The sequence below is a fragment of the Drosophila ananassae genome, chromosome 2L, assembly GCF_017639315.1.
Source record: "Drosophila ananassae strain 14024-0371.13 chromosome 2L, ASM1763931v2, whole genome shotgun sequence".
NCBI classification, from domain to species: Eukaryota; Metazoa; Arthropoda; class Insecta; order Diptera; family Drosophilidae; genus Drosophila; species Drosophila ananassae.
The window spans coordinates 15,039,973-15,062,176 of NC_057927.1; the positions used below are offsets into that span (position 1 = coordinate 15,039,973).

A 22,204-nucleotide genomic window follows, 5' to 3' on the forward strand; every position below is an offset into this window, starting at 1 on the left:
TTCAGAGGGGCTCTCAGCTGATTTTGGCCGCGCACATGGCGGTATAGTAAAAATACTACTCGGACTTTTCATTCGCTCGCCTCGTTTTCCACAGTGCAGACCAGATGCTGAGCGAGCGGCACAAATTGGATTGGGATTCGGGTTTAGTTTACGCCGCGAATTGTTAGTGTCAACAACAGGATACTGCCAGGACTGCAAGGACCTCGAGGACGCCATGCCGGGCTCGATGACATTCGCGGCTGCCAGTGCATTCGTTTATTGCCCCACAGAGCTGTGGCCACTGCAGGAGCTGCGGCTCTTAACGACTTTCCCCTAGATTATCCTAAGGAGCGCCCACAACCGTTGTCCTGGCAACTTGCAAGTGTATATACCGCTTGCCCCATAGCAGGTGCAGGGCCTGCGGCGGATTGGACTCTCTACGCATCTTTGGGTGAGTTAATTAACAAGTTTCCCAGCCACTGCATTTACTTTTATTAGTTTCATAATTTAATTTCTAAAAACCACTGTGGATCATGATGTCAAGCTTAACCGACTGAGGCTTTACGATGCTGCATTGCTCATACGCCATGTTGACCTTTGCAACTTTATGACTTTATGTTGGTCTAGATGTGGATTTGAGTCAAATAAGTGCTCCCTGACAATGGAATTATATTTCCACACTCCGTTTAAAAATAATTTATTAATTTAGCACATGTTCTCATCAAGCCCGTAAGCTAGTTTATACGACAGTGCTAAATGCTGTGATATTTTGTCAAGTGACATTCCCTCCTCTTCCCGTTCCAGCTATCGATTTTTGGTGCCGGGCGCCGGCGAAATATTAAGGCAAAGAAAGTTGTAGCTGTTGTCGTCCTCGTATCATCGTATCATTGTCTTGCTTAGAAATTCCTGCGCTGCGTGGGTGGGTAGCCGGTTGCACATTGTCCTTTGTGGCATTTCCCAGTTGGAGGAGTTGCCGGGACATCGGTTCTTTGTGTTGACAGACTTGTGAATGCCACTAATGGGATGCGATTTATATCAAGTCAAAGTACACATCCAAAGTTTGATTCCTTTCACGGCAATAAGTTCCTTGAACTTGTTCCAAATGTAAAAGAACAAAAGCGAAATTCCCCCGGAGATGGCGAAAAAGTTTCGCAGCCTTCATGCTAATCAGGTTGATAATTTTATTGATTTAATAATTCCGGCTAAGTGAATCACTTTTTATTATCCCCAGCCATGATATCGAATATCGCTCCTATAATTACACGAAACTGTAATGACTTTCCCAGCTTATGCTGCGTGCTTTAAATTATTTACATTTTGGCATGGTTTGCTTAGCCGACGGCAGCTGACGGCGGGGCCCAACTGGGCTTAAAACCGTATATATATTTACCCTCCAACCCCACCGACATTCTAGTGTTATTTACATGGCTACACTAACATATTTGTTGGCTTCAAGTTGGCGCTAAATAATGCACGGTGAGTGCAAAGTGCCGAGCTCTGTCAGGTTGTGTTTTCTTTGGCCGGGAGACCGCCATGACATTGAATAATGATGTTGGGTGCTTATGTTTCCTGATGCGTAAATATGAAATTTTCGAATAACAAGAAACCATCAAATTCAGCCTGACAACTCATTCAATCCTGGGAAATCCTTTCTTGTTAAATCAATGAAGTGTGTGCAAAATTGTGCATACGTCATGAGACACGGGTCAGGTATTTTTCACAGAGGTTTGAAATCAATATTCTATAATTGAATAAATCGAAAGTCAGTTAATTATAATAAATATGTTATTACTGTATTTTAGCATACATATTCAGTTCATTAATCATCAATAACGACATGCATGTGTTGTTTAACCTTCAATTTCACTTATCATCTTCGAATCGGCTTTAATCTGAAATTCGAAAATATGTTTCGTAAATTCGTAATATTCTGTGTTATTGAAATGTACATTTCCGGTGCTTAGTGCAAGAGATTGATGAAGGCAGATATAAATAATAGATACATAGCACATGGGTGATGATCAAATATGGGTGATGATGGGTGATGATGTGTTGAATATTTAAACCGACTCCTTTACAATAAATTCCAGGCTTTACTATTTTGTTTGAGGAACATCAATCTTGCTTCCATAAGAAACCATAACTAATTGTTCGGTTGGCAAAACAGAAGCCCACAAAAACAACAAGTGAATAATGAAAGCAATTTCCTTTCAAGTTGGAACATAAAAGCAGGAAGTCCAAGAACCGCTGACTCATAGAATTTTTGGCCTTTGTATGCACTTCCCAAACTTTTCGTTCTAGTATGTTTATTCATGTACATATAGTATATTGTATCACTGTGGCACACGCGATTTGCGTGCTTATAAATTAAGGCGGCAGCGTCTTCCTATAGTCTGTGTATATTTTTCCGTCCTTGAGGTGCTCTATAAATAGACGGGGCACCCCTCAAAGACAACGTCCGCACCGATGTCGAGTTCCATTTACACGCCAGGAGACCCTCAATTTGAGGAGCCTGTCCCACTTTCCATTCGCCCGTTGCTCTGTTTCCCCGCCAAAGTGCTCCCCCGTTGATTCCATTTGGTTGGTACAATTGCAAATCCTGTTAGATTGTCATTTGTATTCCTTTCTCGACGCTCCAGCTATGATTTATGATGCCACTGATTTGGCAGCAAGGAGCTGTTTAGATTTGATTACCGTGGTGAAAGCTTATCGGGTTTCGTTTTGGGATAAACAATCCGAGAATTTGCGTCATCTGACTCCTAATTAGTTTCGCATCCAAATTAGCAATCGCATAAACCCGACTTAAAAAACAAAAAAACCCAGCATAAGCATGTCTAATTTTGAAAAATCACATCAAACTAATTATATAAAGATCGCAAATAATCTATTTTTCAGATTTTGTGGATAATTATTTTTTTCGCTAATTCATTAAAATAATTTATTTTATTGTCTGCCTCGGTTGTTGAAAAACAAACCGAAAATATTATATGGTATTTACTGGTCAGCTCTTCGAGACATTTAATATTTATTCACTTGGAAAGTAGAAAGAAAAGTATGCTTGACGAAAGACAGACAATAGCCGACTTCTAAGGCGAATAAAAAATGACAACAAAACAGCCAATTTGTTTTGTTATGTTTTCTCAAAATCCCACAATCATAATATATATTTTCTAATATTTTTAATAGTATACATTTTCGTTTACTTTATTTGTTTCTCTCTTCAAATTCCGGCAACATCCATAAAAGTCTAACTAAAACTAGGAATTAGGCAAAATGAACAACCTAATCGATTATGGTATATGATTGTTTGCCACCCTATTTAACCGATAAGTGACCAACTTTTCGGGTAATTTGGAATAGCTCCTATCAGTATAGGCAACTGGGAATTAGAGGGTATTTTCATAGATTTCAATATCAATTTGGATTCCCATACCAATTTAAATACTATTGACAAGCCATGGGCCAAGTTGGACTGACGCATTTGTTTAATGAAAGCGAATATGTCGTCCACAATAAATGCATGTGTTGCATCGACCTTACGCAAATCGAATGGGACGCCTTGATTGCCGGACAAGGTCGTCGAAATATCGAGTCGTTCTGATCCTTATTATCAGTACATACTCTGATTATCTAAGGCAAACATTCAGCGACAACAATGTTTGGTTAAATGTTCTAAAAGCATCCTAAGTGCAAATATAGAGCCGATACTAATTATAATTCTATAGGCAGTAAACCAAGAGAGTCAACACATGAATAAGCACATTCATTTGGATGCTGCCAAAAACCGAAAAATCCGGCAAAAATAATTCGATTCTCAATGTGAAGGTCGCCCCTAAAGATGAGAACGTGATATGAGTATGAATTGGGCTACATACAACAGGTGTTGAATGTTTAATATAATAACTAATTATTATGTAAATATCTATTTTCTTCTCCAACAATTATGATACCCTAGACTTTGAATACGCGTTTAATAGTCTTCTCTAAAACTGTTTTCTATAGCATATTTTTCAGCGTCGTTTGTTGTGTATCCTAAAAATAGCCTAGAATAAAGAGTCTTCAAATTCAATCTCATATCGGAGAAGTACCGGATATTATAAGTCCTTATAAAAATATATGAAATATTTTAAAAAGTGACAGTTTTCGTGTCTGAGTATCACCTCTAGCACCTGGCGCTTGTTAGCATTTTTAATGTTCATCAAAAATATTCTCTTCGGCCGACTGGCGGTGAATGCTCTCAAACAAATCGGAGACGCATAATGAAGGCAGACCAAACAAATAAAATAATTATAATTAGGCATTTGAAAAAGGGAGCACACGAGTGATGACGTCACTGGGTTCAGACTAGACACTAACAGTACAAAAATAAAAATTAGGCGCAAATCGAACCGGTTCCGTTTGGTTTAATCAAAACAGAATAAATAATACTTAACAAAGAACTGCATTAATCAGATTCATTTTTTGTTGATTGTACAGACAGATGATAATTTCTCTTTCCTATTTTTACAAAAGGTTATTATGTTTTTATGTAATTAACTTTTTTTATTACCTGCCACCAGGTTATTGCGTTGCAACGCACTGATGCATTATTTAATTCGAGGTGGTAGGTTGTGTTTCCAAAAATGCGTAGATATCTTCGATGGGGGTTGAATGCATTTTCCTTACCCTTAAAATTAAGCATCCCTAGAGGGGATTAAGAAACCTATGCACCCTGTAAGATGGTTAAGATCGGGAGAAAAGATACTTATCTGCGACTATTCAAGATAGAGAGAGCAACACAACAAAAATCAGAATCTAGATATACCCTATTTTAAAATTATTGTGGGGTATATCAAAGTAGGATTAAGAAAAAAACTATAATTCTTTAACTTTATTTTATGGATTCTGGTAGTCTTTCATATGTCATAAAGTGATTAAATTTATTAAGCCATTTATTATAATTATAGGTGATTTTGATTTGAATTCGTTATCCATTTGGTTTTGTAGATCCCCTTATTTTCGCTCCGAACTTGCAGGGTACTGCCTAGTCGCATCACAGATTTACCCTTGTACTTGCTTTAGATTTCCTTTGCCAAAGTCATGGCCGATATTTTGAATACCTGACGAGTACTGAACAGTCGCTCGTCGGCGCTCACTGAGGAACCCAGAAGTACCAACCGGAACGGCTAAACTGTAGAACTGCAGTCAGTGCAAGTGCTAGCGGTTAATGGCATAAAATATGCTGTAATAAGCAATTAAAATTCAAATAAAACTGTTGCGGGAGCGTGCGGAAGAAGGAAATGCAGCTGGCAGCAGTCCGCAGTCAGACAAATTTCAGTTTTCAATCAGACCAAATTCAAAGAATCGGGTGCCAAAGTGCGGGTGTATAGTATGTGCAAGTGTGAATATAAATAAACAAACAATTAATTGACGACAATTGAAGTGCAGTCGGCGATCGGAAAAGGCAGCATGCAAAGAGTTTATCACAGGCGAGTGGAAAGTTTTGCCTTTCGATCTATTTATTTTAGCTCTGTCGCCAAGTGACAGCCGTATATATACCATATATATGGCAATTAACAAATTTATGCAATCTTCGATGTTCGGGCAACATTGTGTATTTTGTGCCCATGTGCATTTAGAAGTTCATATTTTGAACGCCTTTCAAAATAGTTGGCTTTTCTCAGTGCCTCTCCGGAGAACTGGCATCAATTTATATTTTTTTTAGATCGTGACCAAGACACTTGGGCTCTTCTGGCCTTGGCCAATTTAATGGCTCCGTGTGGGCTCTAGTTCTTAATGGGCGGATTGAAACTTCTGGGACAGGGATAGGAAATGCAAATGAACGTCGCATCACTGCCAGTGGATTGCTGACTTTAGTCCTCCTCTTTTTTGTTCAAACAGTTGAAATACAGTAGGGGTTAAGGGCTTTAAGCTAATCAGCATATTCAAATGGACTACATTGTTAAAAAATAGAATCATTTAAAAAAGCAAACAATTTACTCTCTGAATGTTTAAATTTTAAAGTGAAAGATAATAAAATGTTTCGATGAAGTGCCCACTCATGTTATTAAATAATAAACTGAATTTTAAATCAATAAATGCCATCAAGTGCCTGTCGAGGGTAGAGTGTATGGGTTTCTGCACTTTTTCAATTGGCACTTGAATACCTGTAGCAATTACACCTGAGCTGCACTTGTGCTGCTGCCAGGGGAAGGAAGTGAGCCAACCGCCAAAGAACTATTATCTCTGGCAACCAGTTGAATCTGGTATCGGAATATATATTCGCACAGTAATCTTGATTGGTTTCGTGGAAGCAATCGCATAGTGCAACGGATCTCATAACGAGTTTTGTTTTCGCCTTTTGTAACTGGTTTGTCGGAGAGACCTGCCGACAAATGACATTTGACCGATACCGAGCTCAAAAATAATCTTATGCCGATCCCTATCTGTGAGCTTGAGCTGTAAGTTTGGCAGTATGATTGATATTTGAGCTTGAAGCCAACCAGTTTGCCTGATCCGTATCCATTCGATTAATAATCGAATAATACGCATAGTTTTATGTAAATATGTGCGGCATAAATTAAAGAACAAACAAAAAAATTAAAGCAAAAGTTTAGTCACGTTTTTGACTCATTTCTATCTGCCGTCTGATCGTTATGTGCGAACCATAAACAAATATATTATATAAAATTAAATATAAACTTTTTATGCCAGAGACGTCGTTGCCAAGCTCGTTCGGCTATTTGCTTATTTTTGTTTGACTTTTTTTTTTGCGTTAGCCAAGATGTTTTCGATTGAGGGTCAGCGTTTGAAAATCTCTCTGGGTGTTCACGTTTTGCACTATTTTTTTTTCCATGTCTGGCGGGTATAGAAAGAGTTGCCCAACAAGTCGACCGATCGAAAGTCTGTTTTCTGCTCAGCCATAAAATGTTAATGCGTGTCTGGGATTGAAGCCGGGACTGGGTTTGGGTCTGGGTCTGGGTCTGGGCATTGATCGAGGGACTATATAGCCAGCTAGCTCAGTATAAAGCTACATATCAGCTGTGTCAGCGATTGGCGCAAAACTGCCAAAGGTAAGCCTTTGTGCGGCCTTTCGTGGCGGCCCGGCCGTGCAAACCGATTCATACCGGTTCGGAAAAGCTATGGCACTCGGATCTCGGGGCCCTCTGATCAATTTGTTTGTTTTGCTTTGTTTCTGTCCCCTATGGAATATTCCCAACATTATGCTGGTACGGCACATCTCCCCAACTGAATTCAGAAGATAGAATGGGGTTGGGTGCCATGACATCATTTGCATAGAACCCATCCCGGTCGACATCTATCCAATTGCCAGCATTTCTCGGTGAGTCGACACTTTCGTTCATCGATTTGTTTATGCAATAATTGATTGTTGTGCTTATGTTTGGCCGACCAATTGAACCGGTTTCTTTTCATGGTAGATTTTTTTATTCCCATCCCAATAGGGGGGATGCTGGGATGGGTCAAAAAACTTATTAGGCCTGAGATGTTCGTTTTTTTTTGTACTAAACTAAACTAACTAAACTAACTATAGTAGCTTATAGTATATGGTGGGTAATATTAACAAGAATTTTAAGTGGGCATAAGAAGGGCAATGAAGTAATAAATGTCGACTTAATAGGCCTTTTTCCCCGAACTTTTGGTAGAATTCATGGAAAAGAACCGACACAAGCGGCATAAAACTTTCGACGCCCCTTGGGCGACAATGCGAATAAAAAGTGCCCAAGCTGAACTGAATCAGCACTCATAATTGGTTACAACTGACCCAATCCAGTCCGGTTCGGATGGCCAACTCTAAGAGAGAAAGAACCAAACGAGGCGAGAGAGATACTTGGTCTTATCAATGTCGCTGAATGCTCTTGATCGTGGAACTCCTTATCACTCGGATCTATGGCATTTTTTCTCTTTCCCCTCATAGTGGTAACTCTTTCAGAGTATTCCGGTTAGTTGCTTTCAAAAATAGGGCAGATTATTCTAATCTGGTCTTCAACAAAGTCAGTTTTTTATGGGGTTTACGAAGTACCCCGTATTTAGAATTACTCACAGTCGTGTGCTTTACAACTTTAATCCGATTCTGCGGCGTAATTCCCGCCCGCTAAGATAACTCATTTAAATAAATGCCATATTCATAATATTCACATTTTGTTCTTGACTACAAGACGCCTTCTAGGAAATCCCATATGGCAGTCTTCTTATAATCAAAATCCACTTTATTTTCGATGTATCTATATCCCCAAATGTTTTAATTGATGCCAACTGCTTTTTATTTATATCCATTTATGGGGTTATTCGTTATAATTGTGAGTGCCCCCCCAAACAAAAAAGAAATGGTGTCATTAAGGGTTAATCATTGACAAACAAAAGCAAACATTTGAGTCAATTGGCGGGTAAAAGAAGAGAAATTCTTTATGACGACATGGTGGATGTTCGAACCTAAACAAATGGGTTGGACAAATGCTCTACTCTAACTCATTAACTTTTCTCCCTGTGTACGATTCGAAATGCATCAAAACTCTTGCTTACATCCATTCAGAGAGTAAGAAGAGAGCGAGCCAAGAATTACAGCTGCAGTTTGTATCTCAACTGTGCCGCCACACAAAAGTATTTAAAACCCACAACATACGTTGAACTTCAAGTCAAAACGAATCCAATTGTCGCGCAAGTAGCAGCTGGAGCGTCGAAGAAAGAGGCCGCCGGGGAGAAAGTAACAGCTGATCGGCAGGAGAGTGCAAGTGGGAGGACGACCGCGAATAAGATGGAGAGATGATCGAGAATAAGCAGCCATTTGTTGTAACTTTCCCCTGAAGCAGCCCCGAGCTGCGAATTTCAACGCAAAGTGTATTATTCAAAACAGATTATTTAATTAGTAAGTTTAATGTGTACTGGCTATTATTAAAAAAAAGCAATTTCGAAATATTTCACAAGCGTGTGTGAAAAAAATAGACGCAATAGCAGTTTATGATGCGAGCACATTTTAATCCGACTCTGCTAAAAAAAAACCACAAATTTTGACCAGTTCAAGGACCTAAAAACAAAAGGAAGCTATAAATAAAAAATTAAAATGTGTATTAAAGTGCAAGCTGTATTCGAAGGGTGTTCATTCAAAAAGAAATGTTGAAAATCGAAGTCCTAACCGAAGTGGACTAAGATGCCAGTCACTAGATCATTCGCTTTGTGCGTTTTACTCAAAAAATATAAACCTCTTAACGCAAATACAAGTCTATAGATAAATTCCTTTCAGTCTAACACCTTTGCATAAGCATAATCTAGGTGTTGCTAATATTGGCCAAACGAATTAATATAGCTCCAAAAATGATAATTCTCGCCTCGGATTGGTTAACGCCTTTGATTTGAGATTCGTTTTTTGCGGCTTTTTGCTATTTGGTTTTCAAGTAGGTGTCAATATTAGCCAGAGGGTGTAAGAGGATCTGCAAGACAAGACATAAATGCGGATTAGTCATTTAAATCCAGTGAAAATTCCCCATGAACGTCGGACAACACGGCGGATGAGTAATGCGCGTTATTCGAGCATTTCTTTCTCTATGCATTGTGGATTCAAGAACTCTGATGTTTGGAAAGGGCCAGGCCCTGCACCTTCTTTGTTCTTTGTTGATTTCCGGCAAACAAAGAAAAGCCCAATGAAAATGCAAAAATTCAGGCTGTATAGTATTCTTTCTTGCGAAAGATCATCCATCTGTCTGGGTACAGTTGGCGAAAAAATATATGGGACGGGCCGGCACGTGTTTTTTCCGTTTTCGGATAGGGAAAGTGCGATAAGATCGAACTCAAAGTTTGTGTTACGGCATTGAAAACATATTTGGTACGCACCCCGAACTTTATGGCCACTTACTCGTTAGCACATGGAAGTCGACTACTTGAGTGCTGTAGCTCATCGTCTGCAGCCAGGCATTATCTAATCGCCAGTTGTTAGTACGCCGTGTTCTTGATTGGGTTTTAATTGCATTGGGTATTAGCCGTGAGCTTTGATTTCAGATTCGTGTTGCCAACAAATTGATATTTATTTATGGCTTGCTGCTACCCCAGTCTTAAGTATGTAATAAACTGTTCATTAGGGAAGTATTTTTTAATTAAATCAACTTTTTCTGCCACTATTAAAATCCAAAGCTATCATTCTTTGTGGGCGAAAAAAGACAAGAGGTTGTAGTACTTATTCGGGGAGTTCTTTATCTTTATGAAACTTTATTATTAACTAAGACCTTTATTTATGCGGCAGCAGTAGCACTTGGGATTATGGAAAGTATGACATATCACACTGAAGTCCCAAAATTAACAACAAAATGGCAATCAAAACAAAAAGAAAGTGGCCCCAAAAGCGAGATATTTTTAATACAAGTTACAAAATCGAAGGAAATTATAATTGTGACAAATAATTACCATAATAATCACAATAGCAGTGAGTCAGACCAGAACCCCCTGGAAATATTAAAAACATATATAAAATGGAGTTCATAGATTGCCCAATCAAAGGGGACTTTTGCGAAAAATAGAGTGCCCTAGAGTACATTTATTTATAGGGCAAGTTAATAACAGAGGCAGCTGGGGAGTTTGGCTTAAAAATTAGCAGGGCAATTTCCTTACCATGCGCCTCGTCCGACTGCCATCAATTCGATCACAAGGGTAGAGTATGGGGATGTAAATCAAATGAAATCGTATCGAATCCAATCAAGTATACGCCGTGTGGTAGCTCGTAAAAGCGCGATTGTCCGAAAATCGCAAATCTCGAGCTTGGCCTGATGATTTGTTTGTTTTTCACAGGTTTTGAATTTAATTATGACCCGTTTCTGGCCGCATTCGCCCCGCCCCTCCTTCAGCGGCTGGCCCCTCCACCCCATCCACTGCCGTACTGCGCCTGTTGAATTCGATTTGGCGTCGACGTCGCTGCCTTTTTGGCGCTCGGCGACGCGAACAGCTGTTTGGCGTTTTTAATAAACAATCGTCGGCGTTTGGTAGCTCAGTCTGTGAGGAGTATTCAGCGGATACACATCGCCAGCCATCGCCAGTTTGTGCTTTTGTGGCCAGCTCGTCCCACCGGGCCAACGCGGTTCCGCCAAACTGAAAGCAAAACTAATAATTTTCAAAAATCCATAAAAACTCAAAACCGCCATTGCAAAACGGTCTAAACTAATTTAAATCAAGCCCAGCCTGCTCGTTTGTGTTTGTGATTACTCCAGCAGACAGTTTGCCAAACAAACATTTAACGTCTAAATCAGTGTCCAAATCGGAGAACGAAAACAGCGATTTTTTGTTGACTGTTTTCATATTTTATTGGCAGTGGCGTGTGCGTGCTGTGACAAAGCCAATGAACTTTGAAATACTGAGAATTTATTTGAAAAATACATAAACAATATCGGACATATATCCGTATACTAATTGTTGTCGGGAAATTTGTTTGCTGTGCGTCGCAGAAAAAGACTTGTTTCTACGCTGCAAGAATATTTTAAATTTATACTACCGCTTCGCCTGATCTGCTTTGTTTTGCGTTTTCGTAAACAAATTTTGTGGCCAGCGATTTCACTTTTCCGAAACACATCTGAGGGTTTTCCGCACAAAGCACTAAGAGGTAAATAAAATTTTGTAATTATTAATCGAGTTCTGAAAGTGGCCACAACAGATTCTGCGTTGACTGTACAATATTTTGTAATCCAAAAGCCTTGAACAGTTTTTACATGAAACAAGATTTTGTCTATAATTTGTAATCATAAGAAACCTTGAAACCGTTTTCATTTTTTTGTAACTAACAAAAAAGTTGTTCGGTTCTAGGGCAGACAGCAATACTGAAACAAAAACCAGTTGCAATGCCTCCCAAATATGCATGAGGCTCTCCGAAATATATTCATTTATTTTGTAGTTGCCAAGATGTAAATCGTAAACCTCTTATGTCGAGTGCCCAACTCCAGTTTTTCACGAGGTCTATGGCGTCAGCTACACGTGCTTCGAGATCCGATTGGAATTCACTTCAGAGAGCTTGACAACAGTCCCCTAGTGCCCTAGTGGAACTATTAGTCAGTCTGGCTCTCATATAGGGGTTTTATCTAAATAAACGTCTATATAAATATTTTGCCAGTGATAAGCCAATGTAACCGCCTATACAACGACCTTAATTTCGGTTCGTTCAACATTTCTAACGATGTTTGGCCATAGTCTGATCGTGCTTCGTTATCTTCTGTCTCCGGATAAATATTCAGTAGCTCCGGCTAACTCGCCGCTTATCTGTGCTGGGACAGCTTGTTCAATATGGTTAGCCCTGAGGCGAAATGTTTTTCCCAATTGATTTTCTCGCTAAAATGTAGAGTTTAACGTGCTAAATGAATACATTTATTTGCCTGTTTCAATTATTCCGGGCCAATTAGCAGGGGAAAATCTTGCTAAAACGGAACTTGATGACAAAGCGTGGCTGCCCGCAATTAGTTTAATAATAAAATGTGAAGTGTCATTTAAATAGATGCGATTTTTGGTTCTAAAACCTAAATTCCTAAAATAATTTTTGAAATTTTGGTCCAAAAAGTCACGTTACAAACTCTACACAGTTACGGTGAAAAGGTATTTACGGTAATGTTACCGAAAATAAATAAACTTGTTCCGTTCCTTCTTAGAATAAAATACAGTTCTACTATTAATAGGATTTTGTATATTTGTTTGTATTTAAAGTTCAGAAAATTCTTCGCGAAAGGCGATATATTAATAATCATTGTCTACATGTGTTCTTCGTTGCAGACCAAGCCAAAGCTACAAATGTGACAACTAACAATAAATTGTGATACAATACATGTGAACTACGCTGCCAATTGGCCTTGCCTATCTCCCCACAACTCTTTATTCGGAGGGACCACGTCACAACCTTCGATAGTACAAACGCCCTACCCAACCCCAACCCAAACACAAACTCAACTCAACCCTTAGCTTCAATTGAACGCATTTCAACATGGATTTCGATCAAATTCTGGCCAAATGTGGCGATTTCAATCGCTACCAGTTCATGATACTCGCCCTCTTCGGATTCATTAATATCATCGTATCGATGGTGAGTCAGATGAACAAATTATCACCTTGTAATCTAGGATTCTAAAATTTTGATTTATTTTCAGCATTATTTTACCCAGACAGTCATTAGTTTCGTGCCAGATCACTGGTGCTATCATGAGAAGCTAGTGAATCTCACCTATAAGGAGATAGCCGACATCTACTCCCAGTTTGAAAATCCTTCCTGCACGCGACTGGAGGACATCAATGGGCACAATGCCACAGTCAGCAAGGAGAAGTGCGAGCGATGGATCTACAACTATGATTTCGGCTACAGGAGCATGAATACAGAAGTGAGTTTAAAATAAATATTTATTGAAAATAACTAAAATTTTTTTTTGTGTTTTTTAGCTAAACTGGGTCTGTGACTCGGCGTACAAAGCTCGCATCGGGCAGTCACTGTTCTTCATTGGCTCCGTGGTTGGAACTCTGTTTTACGGATTGCTGTCCGATAAGATTGGCCGTGTTCCCGCCCTGATATTGTCCAACTTCTGCGGCTTTGCCGGAGACTTTTCCACAATATTTACAAAGAGCGTTGGAACTTTCACTCTTTGTCGTTTCATATCTGGACTGGCTGCCGATACGAACTTCTATCTCATGTACATTATAGGTGGGTTTGAACAATTGGGCTTAAAATAAGTTCTTTGGACTTAACATTATTTATTGTTTTACTTTCTAGTGCTCGAATATATACGGCCCAGTATGAGGACCCTGGGTCTAAACATGGCCGTAGGCCTGTTCTATTGTCTGGGCCTGGTATTCACGCCCTGGTTAGCGGTTCTGGCCGGGCACTGGCAAATTTATTTGGCCTGCACCTCCCTGCCCATTCTCCTGGTGGTTCTCTACTACTTTGCAGTGCAGGAGAGTGCTCAGTGGCTGGTCACTAGGAACGACATCGACGGAGCCATTGTCAGGCTAAAGCGGGTGGCCAAGTTCAATGGCTGCCGGGTGACTCAGGCGGACTTCGACGAGTTCCGGCGCCACTGCCAGATGACGCGGGAGATGCAGGGAGGCGATGACAAGAAGCATGCCACGCTACTGGATATGTTCCGGACGCCGCGCATGCGAAAGAATACGCTTATTTTGTTCTTTAAGAGGTAGGTCCTACAACAAAACCCTTTTTAAAAACATAATCATTAACTATATGATCGTTTCCAGCATGGTGATCACCTTGTGCTATGACGCAGTTTCTCGCAACGTGGAGGGCATGGGCATCTCACCGTTCATCATGTTCTCCCTAAGTGCTCTTGCAGTGCTGCCCTCGAGTATATTGCTGGTCCTGCTCCAGGATAAGATTGGCCGCAAGGGCATGGCCTCGGGATCTCTGTTGGTGGGCGGACTTTTTACCGCCGCCGCTGGCATTGCCATCGCTTATCAGCAGCACAGTCACAACGCCATTCTGCTGGCGTGCCTCACCATCGCCGCTCGGTTCGGAGTGGCCATTTCCTATGAGTCGGGATCGCAGTACGCCACCGAACTAATCCCCACCTGCGTTCGTGGACAGGGCGTTGCAGCAGTCCACGTGGCTGGTTTCGCGGCCTCCTTCCTGGCGCCCTACATCCTTTGGCTTGGAACCTTCTTCAAGGCGGCCCCCTCGATTATCCTGGGTGTGCTCTTCTTCGCAGGATCGTTTGTCTGCCTGCTGCTGCCCGAGACACTCAATAGGTTAGTAGTGCTTACAACATAATTACATTCCCGATTACAAATAGGAAATTTCTATTAGAGTTAAATAATTTATAGCTTTATCTGCTTATCACTGTGATTTGTGATTAATTTATTAGTAAACAAAGACTAGGAAGGTCATGCTTATGACTGCTGTAATCATAAATCTTACTCTTAATCAGCAGATGGTATTCATTATTCACCCAATCACTTATCATAAACCATTTTGTCATGATTAATTGTTGGTTTATTTGTAATTATTTTTCTCAGGGGTGTAGCTACATAAAACTATCTAAAAAATTATATTCCCAAATTATGTTAAGCTCTCCACAATAGTATCAATATTTTAATCGACATAATGTTTACTCTTTTTAGGAGCCTTCCAACGACTATCGAGGAGGGAGAGGTGTTTGGCAAGGGCGAGCGCATGTTTGACTTCCCGTGCCTGCACAACAAACACGATGACGAGGAATCCGACTCGGAGCTGGAGAAGTACAAGCGCAAACACTCCCTGATCGACGCCAAGCAGATGGAGTCCTCCTCGAACGGAAAGCGCAAGCAGTCCCTGATCGAGGCTGATCGCGAGGAGCAGGCCCTGAAGGATGCCAAGCACTGAGAGCCGGCGACAGGACCTCAATAGTTCGTAGTTTAGCTAACCAATTTTCGTCTAGATTGTAAGACCACAACCCACAAGCCTCGAGAGATCCAATCCCTACATGATTCGACGGCCAGTTGGATGGATATTCTATGCCCATGAAGTGTGCTCAGTATGCTGAAGCCGATGCGGAAGCCTTTCTTATATTTACAAATATATATATAGAGTTTTCCCAATTATATAAATTTATGTATGTCTACTCTAGCCTTAGATTGTAAATTAAACTCTAACAAAAATCTTCTTTTTTTCCAAAACGCTGATTGTGTATAAGATGGAATCCTAAAGTTAACACTTAAGCGGCACAAATCACTTAACTGAAACCAATTCAAATCTTTAGAGTAAGAGTTTTTGTATAAATGCTAAGTTGCAGAAGTGCTACACTACTTAGGCCTAAGCCAGTAACTGATTGTTCTATTTTGGATTTAGATCCTTAAGATAAACGGAATCATTAAGAAAACTGATAATAATTATTTAAAATCAGAAAAAAGATACGAAATATACAAACCCAATTCAAATTCAAAACTTTCTGAAGGTATTTTTTGGTAAAAAGGTTACCGCTGGTTTTTAGAGAATCAATATTCATATTTTTTAGGGTAATCCGCAAAAAAATTGTATATTTTTTACTAAATATTTAATATCTAAAAGGTAGTTTGTTCTTCACCTACAATTTTCGATAAGAAATCTCAAATCTTCTCTGAGGGGATTTTTTGAAATCAATATAATGTTTAGATTAAAAGTTGTTATATTATAAATTTTATTGGGAAAGAAATTGAGTATATAATACATAATTTTTAGCAGTTCTGTTTGGATATATAGGGTTAGATAAGTGGATTTCTAACCAACGGTTAGGGTTAAATTACTATGCATTCTTAACATGAGTAATTACTATCAGACCATTCGGTTGCAAGAGCCAAACTACATTGGCTCCATCTTCAGGTTATTCGGCTAGCAGGTTCCAAAGTAGTTGTTTTCAGTTCCAGTTGAGATTTCAGTTGCATCACTCTCTAGGGTTCAGACTTGAATTCCTCATGCTTGGTCAGACTTTCGCGTCGTTTCTGGAAGCAGGGGAAGTAGAAGCAGCTCTCGTTCATTGCAAATTGTTCGCCATCGGCCAGGGTTTCAGGTAGTTTTCTACAACAAATGAAATGATTAAATGAAATAATAACCTAAGCTTAACTTAGACTTACTTGTGCAAAGTCTCCGGAAGCGATAGGCAGAGAAGGGCGCCGAGGAACATCAGGATACTGATGAAGATTGAGGGCAGAGGCTTGTAGTACTGAGCCAGATAAATCACATAAAAAGCCAGCGAGCTGGAGGCTAAGCCCACCACGTGAATGTTGGACACTGCCTGCCCTCGGACACTGGTTGGTATAATTTCAGCCGCATATTGGATTTCCGCATCGTAGGAAACAGTAGTGCCGAAGCGACCCAATGCCACCATGCAGGCTAGCAGAACAGCGTTCTCATTGGGATCCAGGAAGGCGATAAGAAATCCAGTAACTGCGGTGATGATGGCACCCACCAACAAAGCTCCACAGGCCATGCCCTTGCGACCGATCCTGTTCTGCAGCAAAAGGATAGCAAATCCTGCTGGGAGATATACTGTGGAGGTCAAGGAGAACAGCTTGAAGGGCGACGATCCTAAGCCCTCCATGTTGCGGTTGATCACATCGTATGAGAGTGTTATGATGACCCTTTTCGAAATTATACGTTTTTTAGGTAAAGGATTCTATTCTAACCCCGATTCTACTTACGATTTTACTAAAAGAGTTGTGGTGAAACGCCTTAGACGCGGGGTCTTGAACATTCCCAGGAAAGTGTCCGTTTGCTTGTTGGCTTGACTTTCCTGGTTCATTTTTTCCCGGTAGTGCTTGACGAACTCATCGAAAACTGAGTCCTCCACATGGCGGCCATTGAATTTAGCCACTTTCTTGAGACACGTCACAGCTTCGTCGTACTTCTTCTTGGTCAACAGCCACTGGGCGCTTTCGCAGATGAACAAGGGGTAGATGAGCACTCCCAGAGCAGGGAGGGATGCCACCCAGAGATAGCGACGCCAGTTGCCAATCCACATGGCGATCCAGGGGGAGGTCACCAAGCCAAAGCAATAAAAGACCGCCAGGATGATGTTTAGCCCAAAAGTGCGACGCTTGGGACTCAGGTACTCGAAAACTAATAGTGGATTAAGTTAGTCAAAGTTTTCAGCTTTTAAAGATCAGACTCACCCAAAATGTACATTAAATAGTACATGGTGTCCGTGGACAGACCCGACACAAATCTGGAGAAGGCGAACCAAGGCAAGGTGTGCACAAAGGAGGTAATAAAATCACCTGTAGCCCCTGATATGGCTGCCATCAACATGGCAGGCAGACGACCAATGTGATCTGACAGGAAGCCAAAGGTGATGGTGCCCACCACAGATCCCAGAAAGAAAAAGGACTGACCTACCGCCGGCTGGTGGGACTTGTCGCATACCCATCCCAGTTCGGTGGTGAGACTCTCGTATCCATTCTCCCGCTCGAAGATCCAATCCTGGCAGGACTCCGACTCCAAGACCACGCCGGTGCCATTGATCACCCCGGATAGCGGAGTACAAGCTGGATGGGAAACATTTGAGTAAATAGATCGCAGCTCTGCGGCACTCAAGCCCATTAGATCGTCATGGGAGCACCTAAGGAATAGAAAGAAACGGATTATGCTCATTAGAAGTTAAAAATCCTTTTAAGAAAACTTACCAATGCTCGGGAGTAAAAGTGATCAGGGTCTGAGAGAAATAGTGCAGCGAACTTAATATATTCGTGTAGCCATATAGGATGAGAACAACAAACTGGAATCTTCCGAAGTTTCCGCACTTTTCTAGTACGCGGTCGAAATCCATTTTGTATTTTATATTTTTGAATCAGAAAAAATCTTTAGCGAATGTTTTTATTTTTCTGGAGTTCCTGGCGAAGAGGCACCTACATTCTGTCTGTGCGCGCAGTATTTTGATGCTTGGCGGGGATCAGTAGCTGCCTTATATAGTATAAAGATACAGGCGTTGTCTCTGATTAGCTTGGCTAATTACCCAGTAACAGAGATTGGACCTGGCTATCTATTAGGCAGTTTTTGGGGTGTGTGTCGATGATAACAGGCTGGGCGATATATAAAAAGTAGGAAAGTACCCTACACAGGAGGTAACGTGCTTGTTAGTTAAACGAAAGTTAAGATCTTACAAATCTTTTCCAAAGTTTATCCAACTTCCGCCCATTACAACCAATTGGACGCTGACCTTGATGGCTGGAATACGTAAAAATGCGTATTTTGTCGCTTATCAGGCATTTAACTTGGCCCACTGGCCAGGTTACGGGCTTTCTCAAAAATTTGGACTCTTGTTGACTTTGTCTTAGATTATATTATGGAAGCTTTAGGCACTGGCGTGGTGTAAGTCACGCCTAACCGGCGTTTGCTTAACGAGGGGATTAACCGGATCCGGGAATTCTTTGTTTTGTCTCCTGACAGTTTAATGGGAAGCCCGTTTAGAGATATAGATTATATATAGTATAGATTACAGCAACGACACTGGCTGGCGCCAAAAGAAGCCTCTGAAACTGCAGTAAGAACATGTTTTATCTCGGACGGTAGTAAAGAATCCGGAACAATCACCCTGATCCGTCTCATAAACGTAAAAACACCCTTTGAGAGGCCCCACTATCCAGATTAATAGATGTCTGAGCTGGGACTTAGTGTGTTGACTTCTGAAATGCGATCAGTGATGAAATTGAGAACATTCGGTAGATCTAGATTCCAGACTTTATGGCCCCTTCTAAGCCCTCAACCATAATAAGTATATGAGACCAATTAAGGTTTGTGTTATTATTGTGAGGGTATTAAGGAGTATTATATTTTATTTTGTTTATGTACACTTATTATAACTACTTATTAAATTCATTGGCATCTTCCAGCTGAGCTGTTGATTTGGTATTTTGTTGTCTTCTCGAAAAACAAGGGAAGTAGTACCACTTCTCGCCTTTGGCGAATGTCTCGCCCTCCTCCAGGGTCTGTGGTAGTTGCCTGAAGGAATTCATTTTAGATATAAATTGTCTGCTTAGCAAGGATATTATATTGCAAAAACCTACTTGTTCAGGGTTTCTGGAAGAACGAGACACAGGGCCGCCCCAATAAAGAGCAGAACGCTAATGAGCATGGAGGGCAGGGGCTTGAAGATCGTACCCAGAAAAATGATGTACGAACTGAAGAACCCGAATCCATTGCCCACCACATGGATGTTGGCCACGCCTCTACCCCGGACGCTGGTTGGTATGATCTCCGCCGCATACTGGGCCTCTGCGTCATAGGCCACTACCGCACCGAACCGTCCCAGACCCACCATGAAGGCCAGGATTAGGGAGTGTTGCTCCGGACTGAGGGTAGCCAGCAGATATCCCGTAACTGTAGTGATGATTCCGCCTACAAAAAGCGAGGAGCAGGCCATGCCCTTCCGGCCAATCTTATTTTGAAACAATATGATTGTTAGTCCTGCGGGCAGGTAACAGAATCCTGTGAAGGAGAAAAGCTTAAAGGGAGAGATACCAACGCCTTCCACATTACGGCTCAGGATATCAAAGGCAATTGTGACAATCATTCTGAAAATGTAATGTATATCATATGTTTGGAAAAAAGAATAAAAATAGAAAACTTACGATTTGATCAAGAGGATTATGGTAAATTTTCTCAGTCTTGGTGTCCTCAGCATGCCCATGAAAGTATCTGAGGACTTGATCTCCACCGATTTTAGTTTTTCGCGATAATGTTTAATGAACTCGTCGAATACAGAGTCCTCTACTTGGCGTCCATTGAATTTGGCAATGCGCTTAAGATTGTTAACCGCCTTGTCGAACTTTCCTTTGGTCAGCAGCCACTCGACGCTCTCGTGGAGGAATACTGGGAAGGACAGCATTCCCAGAGCTGGCAGAGATGCGGCCCAGAGGTAGCTTCTCCAGCTACCCAAGTAAATGGCCATCCACGGGGAGATCATCAAACCGATGCAATAGAACACCCCCAGGATGATATTCAGTCCGAAGGTGCGGTGCTTTGGGCTCAGGTACTCAAACACTATATGAATTTAGAAAATAAGAACATAAATCTATGGAGACGACAGTCCACTTACCCAAAATATACATAAGGACATATTGCGTATCCGTGGATAGCCCGGAAACAAATCGCGTGAGGCAAAAGCAAGGCAGATTGTTAACAAAGGAGGTAAAGAAATCTCCGGAAGCTCCAGTCAGGGTGGTCAGGACGCAGGCTGGTAGCCGCCCTATCCGATCTGCCAGATACCCGAAGAAAATACTGCCCAGGACGGAGCCGATAAAGAAAAAGGACTGACCCACTGCCAGTTTGTAGGCGTCGTCACAGACCCATCCGAGCTGTGGTCAATATTTTGAGAAAGACTGTTTAGCCATCAAACTTGTTTCATACTTTTGGGCTGACGTTACCTCGGTGGTGATGCTCTCGTAGCCACTTTCCCTTTCAAAGTCCCAAGCGTTGCACTTTGTTTCACGATATGAGCTAACGTCTGCATCATAAACTCTAAGACTGCAACTTGTCAGTTCCGTATAGTTATCTGGAATTTGGTTTAACGCAACAGAGCATCTAAGAAAAATATAATAATTGATTAAATAATGTTCATGATCGTAAAATCTAGGAAATACTACCTGTGTGAGGGCGTAAAACTGATGATGGTCTGGGAGAAGTAGTGCAGCGAGGACACAATGTTTGTCCATCCGTAGAGGCCCAGTAACAGGATCTGGTAGGGCCCAAAGTTCCCACACTTTTCCAGGACGCGCTCGAGATCCATTTTTCAGCACGTAGCACGCGTTAGCCACGATCGCAAAATAACGACTGATGTCCACGGAGGCGTCTAAATAGTTGGTTATATACACGAGCCCGAACCCAAATCCGAATCCGTATCCGAGTACGAGAGGCGTCTATATGGCGTTAATACCCTGCAAACAAAAGACTCCGGCGAGACTTTATCTTGAGAGGAGGAAGAAGCTTTTGAACAATTTCCGACGTCTGGCTTTTTAAGTTTGGCGTGTGGTTCCAGGTGCTTCTTGTTGCCGGCTATGTTTACTTACATAAACAATTTCCAGCATAGGCATGACCTCCTTATCTTGTTTTGGGAGTTTAATAGGCCTGTTAAGTCCTACAGTCCGGCAAATAAAGCTTTAAAGATTTAGAATCGTAGACATGTGAATATTCTAGTTTGTGCTCATGAGATGATGAAATTCTTTCTCCAACTTAGCAGGCCATATATATAACAAATTATAATAGGTAATAATAAAAAAAATTTCGCCTCTAATATAATATTTTATTTTCATAGACTCTTTCTGATTTACTCTGATCAATATTTAAAAACTTTACGTAAGATCATTAAATTCTGTTGAATTAAATGTTAAATTTGTTTGTTTAAGTCTTTGAATCGTGAAGAATATTATTTAAAGATCCCATAGGTATAAAGTTATTGACCTCAGATGTATGGAAAAATAGCTTGCTGATGTATGTCTAATATTCATTTAATTTGGTTTACCTATTCATATACCCAATTCAATACTCAAGTTTAGATATAAATAAATGGAATATACTTTGTAGCTCAATTTTAGGATGAATTCAAATTGCATCTGTCTCATTCTTGTTATCTTGTTTCAAATGTGGAAAATTTCCACCAAAGAAAAGTATTCTTGATCTTAAAAGGTTCTATCCCAATTTACTTTAAATATCATTAAATTATTTGCTCTCTTAGTTAACATTTATTCAAAGGGAACAATGTAAGCTTTAAGGGCTTTATAAGCTTAGAGATTGTCTTCTTATAGAGTAAAACAACGTCACGAA

General features: G+C 40.7%; 3 protein-coding genes across 5 annotated transcripts; 1 reads left to right on the plus strand and 2 right to left on the minus strand.

Annotated features, from left to right (window-relative positions):
• The first annotated feature begins 116 nt into the window (after window positions 1-116).
• On the plus strand, window positions 117-15,856 carry LOC6501230 (organic cation transporter protein). Of its 3 annotated transcripts, none has more exons than XM_014911469.3 (7): window positions 117-430; window positions 12,712-13,018; window positions 13,083-13,310; window positions 13,369-13,627; window positions 13,697-14,114; window positions 14,176-14,682; window positions 15,055-15,856. In XM_014911469.3, the coding sequence occupies exons 2-7, from the start codon at window positions 12,920-12,922 to the stop codon at window positions 15,293-15,295; spliced, it is 1,752 nt and encodes a 583-aa protein (XP_014766955.1). In that variant the 5' UTR covers window positions 117-430; window positions 12,712-12,919; the 3' UTR covers window positions 15,296-15,856. The 3 variants fall into 3 exon arrangements, with proteins under 3 accessions (XP_014766955.1, XP_014766956.1, XP_001954806.1); XM_014911470.3 differs by lacking the exon at window positions 117-430 and adding an exon at window positions 8,578-8,842; XM_001954770.4 differs by lacking the exon at window positions 117-430 and adding an exon at window positions 10,931-11,557.
• Window positions 15,857-16,064: 208 nt separating this feature from the next.
• On the minus strand, window positions 16,065-18,328 carry LOC6499355 (organic cation transporter protein). Its single transcript, XM_001954771.4, has 5 exons — window positions 18,070-18,328; window positions 17,560-18,005; window positions 17,089-17,506; window positions 16,522-17,028; window positions 16,065-16,465 (listed from the first exon to the last, which is right to left on the minus strand). The coding sequence occupies exons 1-5, from the start codon at window positions 18,210-18,212 to the stop codon at window positions 16,339-16,341; spliced, it is 1,641 nt and encodes a 546-aa protein (XP_001954807.1). The 5' UTR covers window positions 18,213-18,328; the 3' UTR covers window positions 16,065-16,338.
• An 843-nt stretch (window positions 18,329-19,171) lies between these two features.
• On the minus strand, window positions 19,172-21,230 carry LOC6499354 (organic cation transporter protein). The gene is made up of 6 exons (XM_001954772.4): window positions 21,028-21,230; window positions 20,809-20,965; window positions 20,481-20,739; window positions 20,014-20,425; window positions 19,450-19,956; window positions 19,172-19,384 (listed from the first exon to the last, which is right to left on the minus strand). The coding sequence occupies exons 1-6, from the start codon at window positions 21,168-21,170 to the stop codon at window positions 19,246-19,248; spliced, it is 1,617 nt and encodes a 538-aa protein (XP_001954808.1). The 5' UTR covers window positions 21,171-21,230; the 3' UTR covers window positions 19,172-19,245.
• Between the last annotated feature and the right edge of the window lie 974 nt (window positions 21,231-22,204).

Excerpts from the sequence above, each read along its gene's own strand:
- LOC6499354 (XM_001954772.4), bottom strand. The coding sequence starts at position 21,170 with ATGGATCTCGAGCGCGTCCTGGAAAAGTGTGGGAACTTTGGGCCCTAC. Across the intron at positions 20,740-20,808 it reads ACGAGAGCATCACCACCGAG|CTCGGATGGGTCTGTGACGA; the intron begins GTAACGTCAGCC and ends TATTGACCACAG. Across the intron at positions 19,385-19,449 it reads CTTCCAGAAACCCTGAACAA|GCAACTACCACAGACCCTGG; the intron begins GTAGGTTTTTGC and ends GAATTCCTTCAG.
- LOC6501230 (XM_014911469.3), top strand. The coding sequence starts at position 12,920 with ATGGATTTCGATCAAATTCTGGCCAAATGTGGCGATTTCAATCGCTAC. Across the intron at positions 13,311-13,368 it reads ACAGGAGCATGAATACAGAA|CTAAACTGGGTCTGTGACTC; the intron begins GTGAGTTTAAAA and ends TGTGTTTTTTAG. Across the intron at positions 14,683-15,054 it reads CTGCCCGAGACACTCAATAG|GAGCCTTCCAACGACTATCG; the intron begins GTTAGTAGTGCT and ends TACTCTTTTTAG.
- LOC6499355 (XM_001954771.4), bottom strand. The coding sequence starts at position 18,212 with ATGGATTTCGACCGCGTACTAGAAAAGTGCGGAAACTTCGGAAGATTC. Across the intron at positions 18,006-18,069 it reads ACTTTTACTCCCGAGCATTG|GTGCTCCCATGACGATCTAA; the intron begins GTAAGTTTTCTT and ends TCTATTCCTTAG. Across the intron at positions 17,029-17,088 it reads ACAACTCTTTTAGTAAAATC|GGTCATCATAACACTCTCAT; the intron begins GTAAGTAGAATC and ends AATTTCGAAAAG.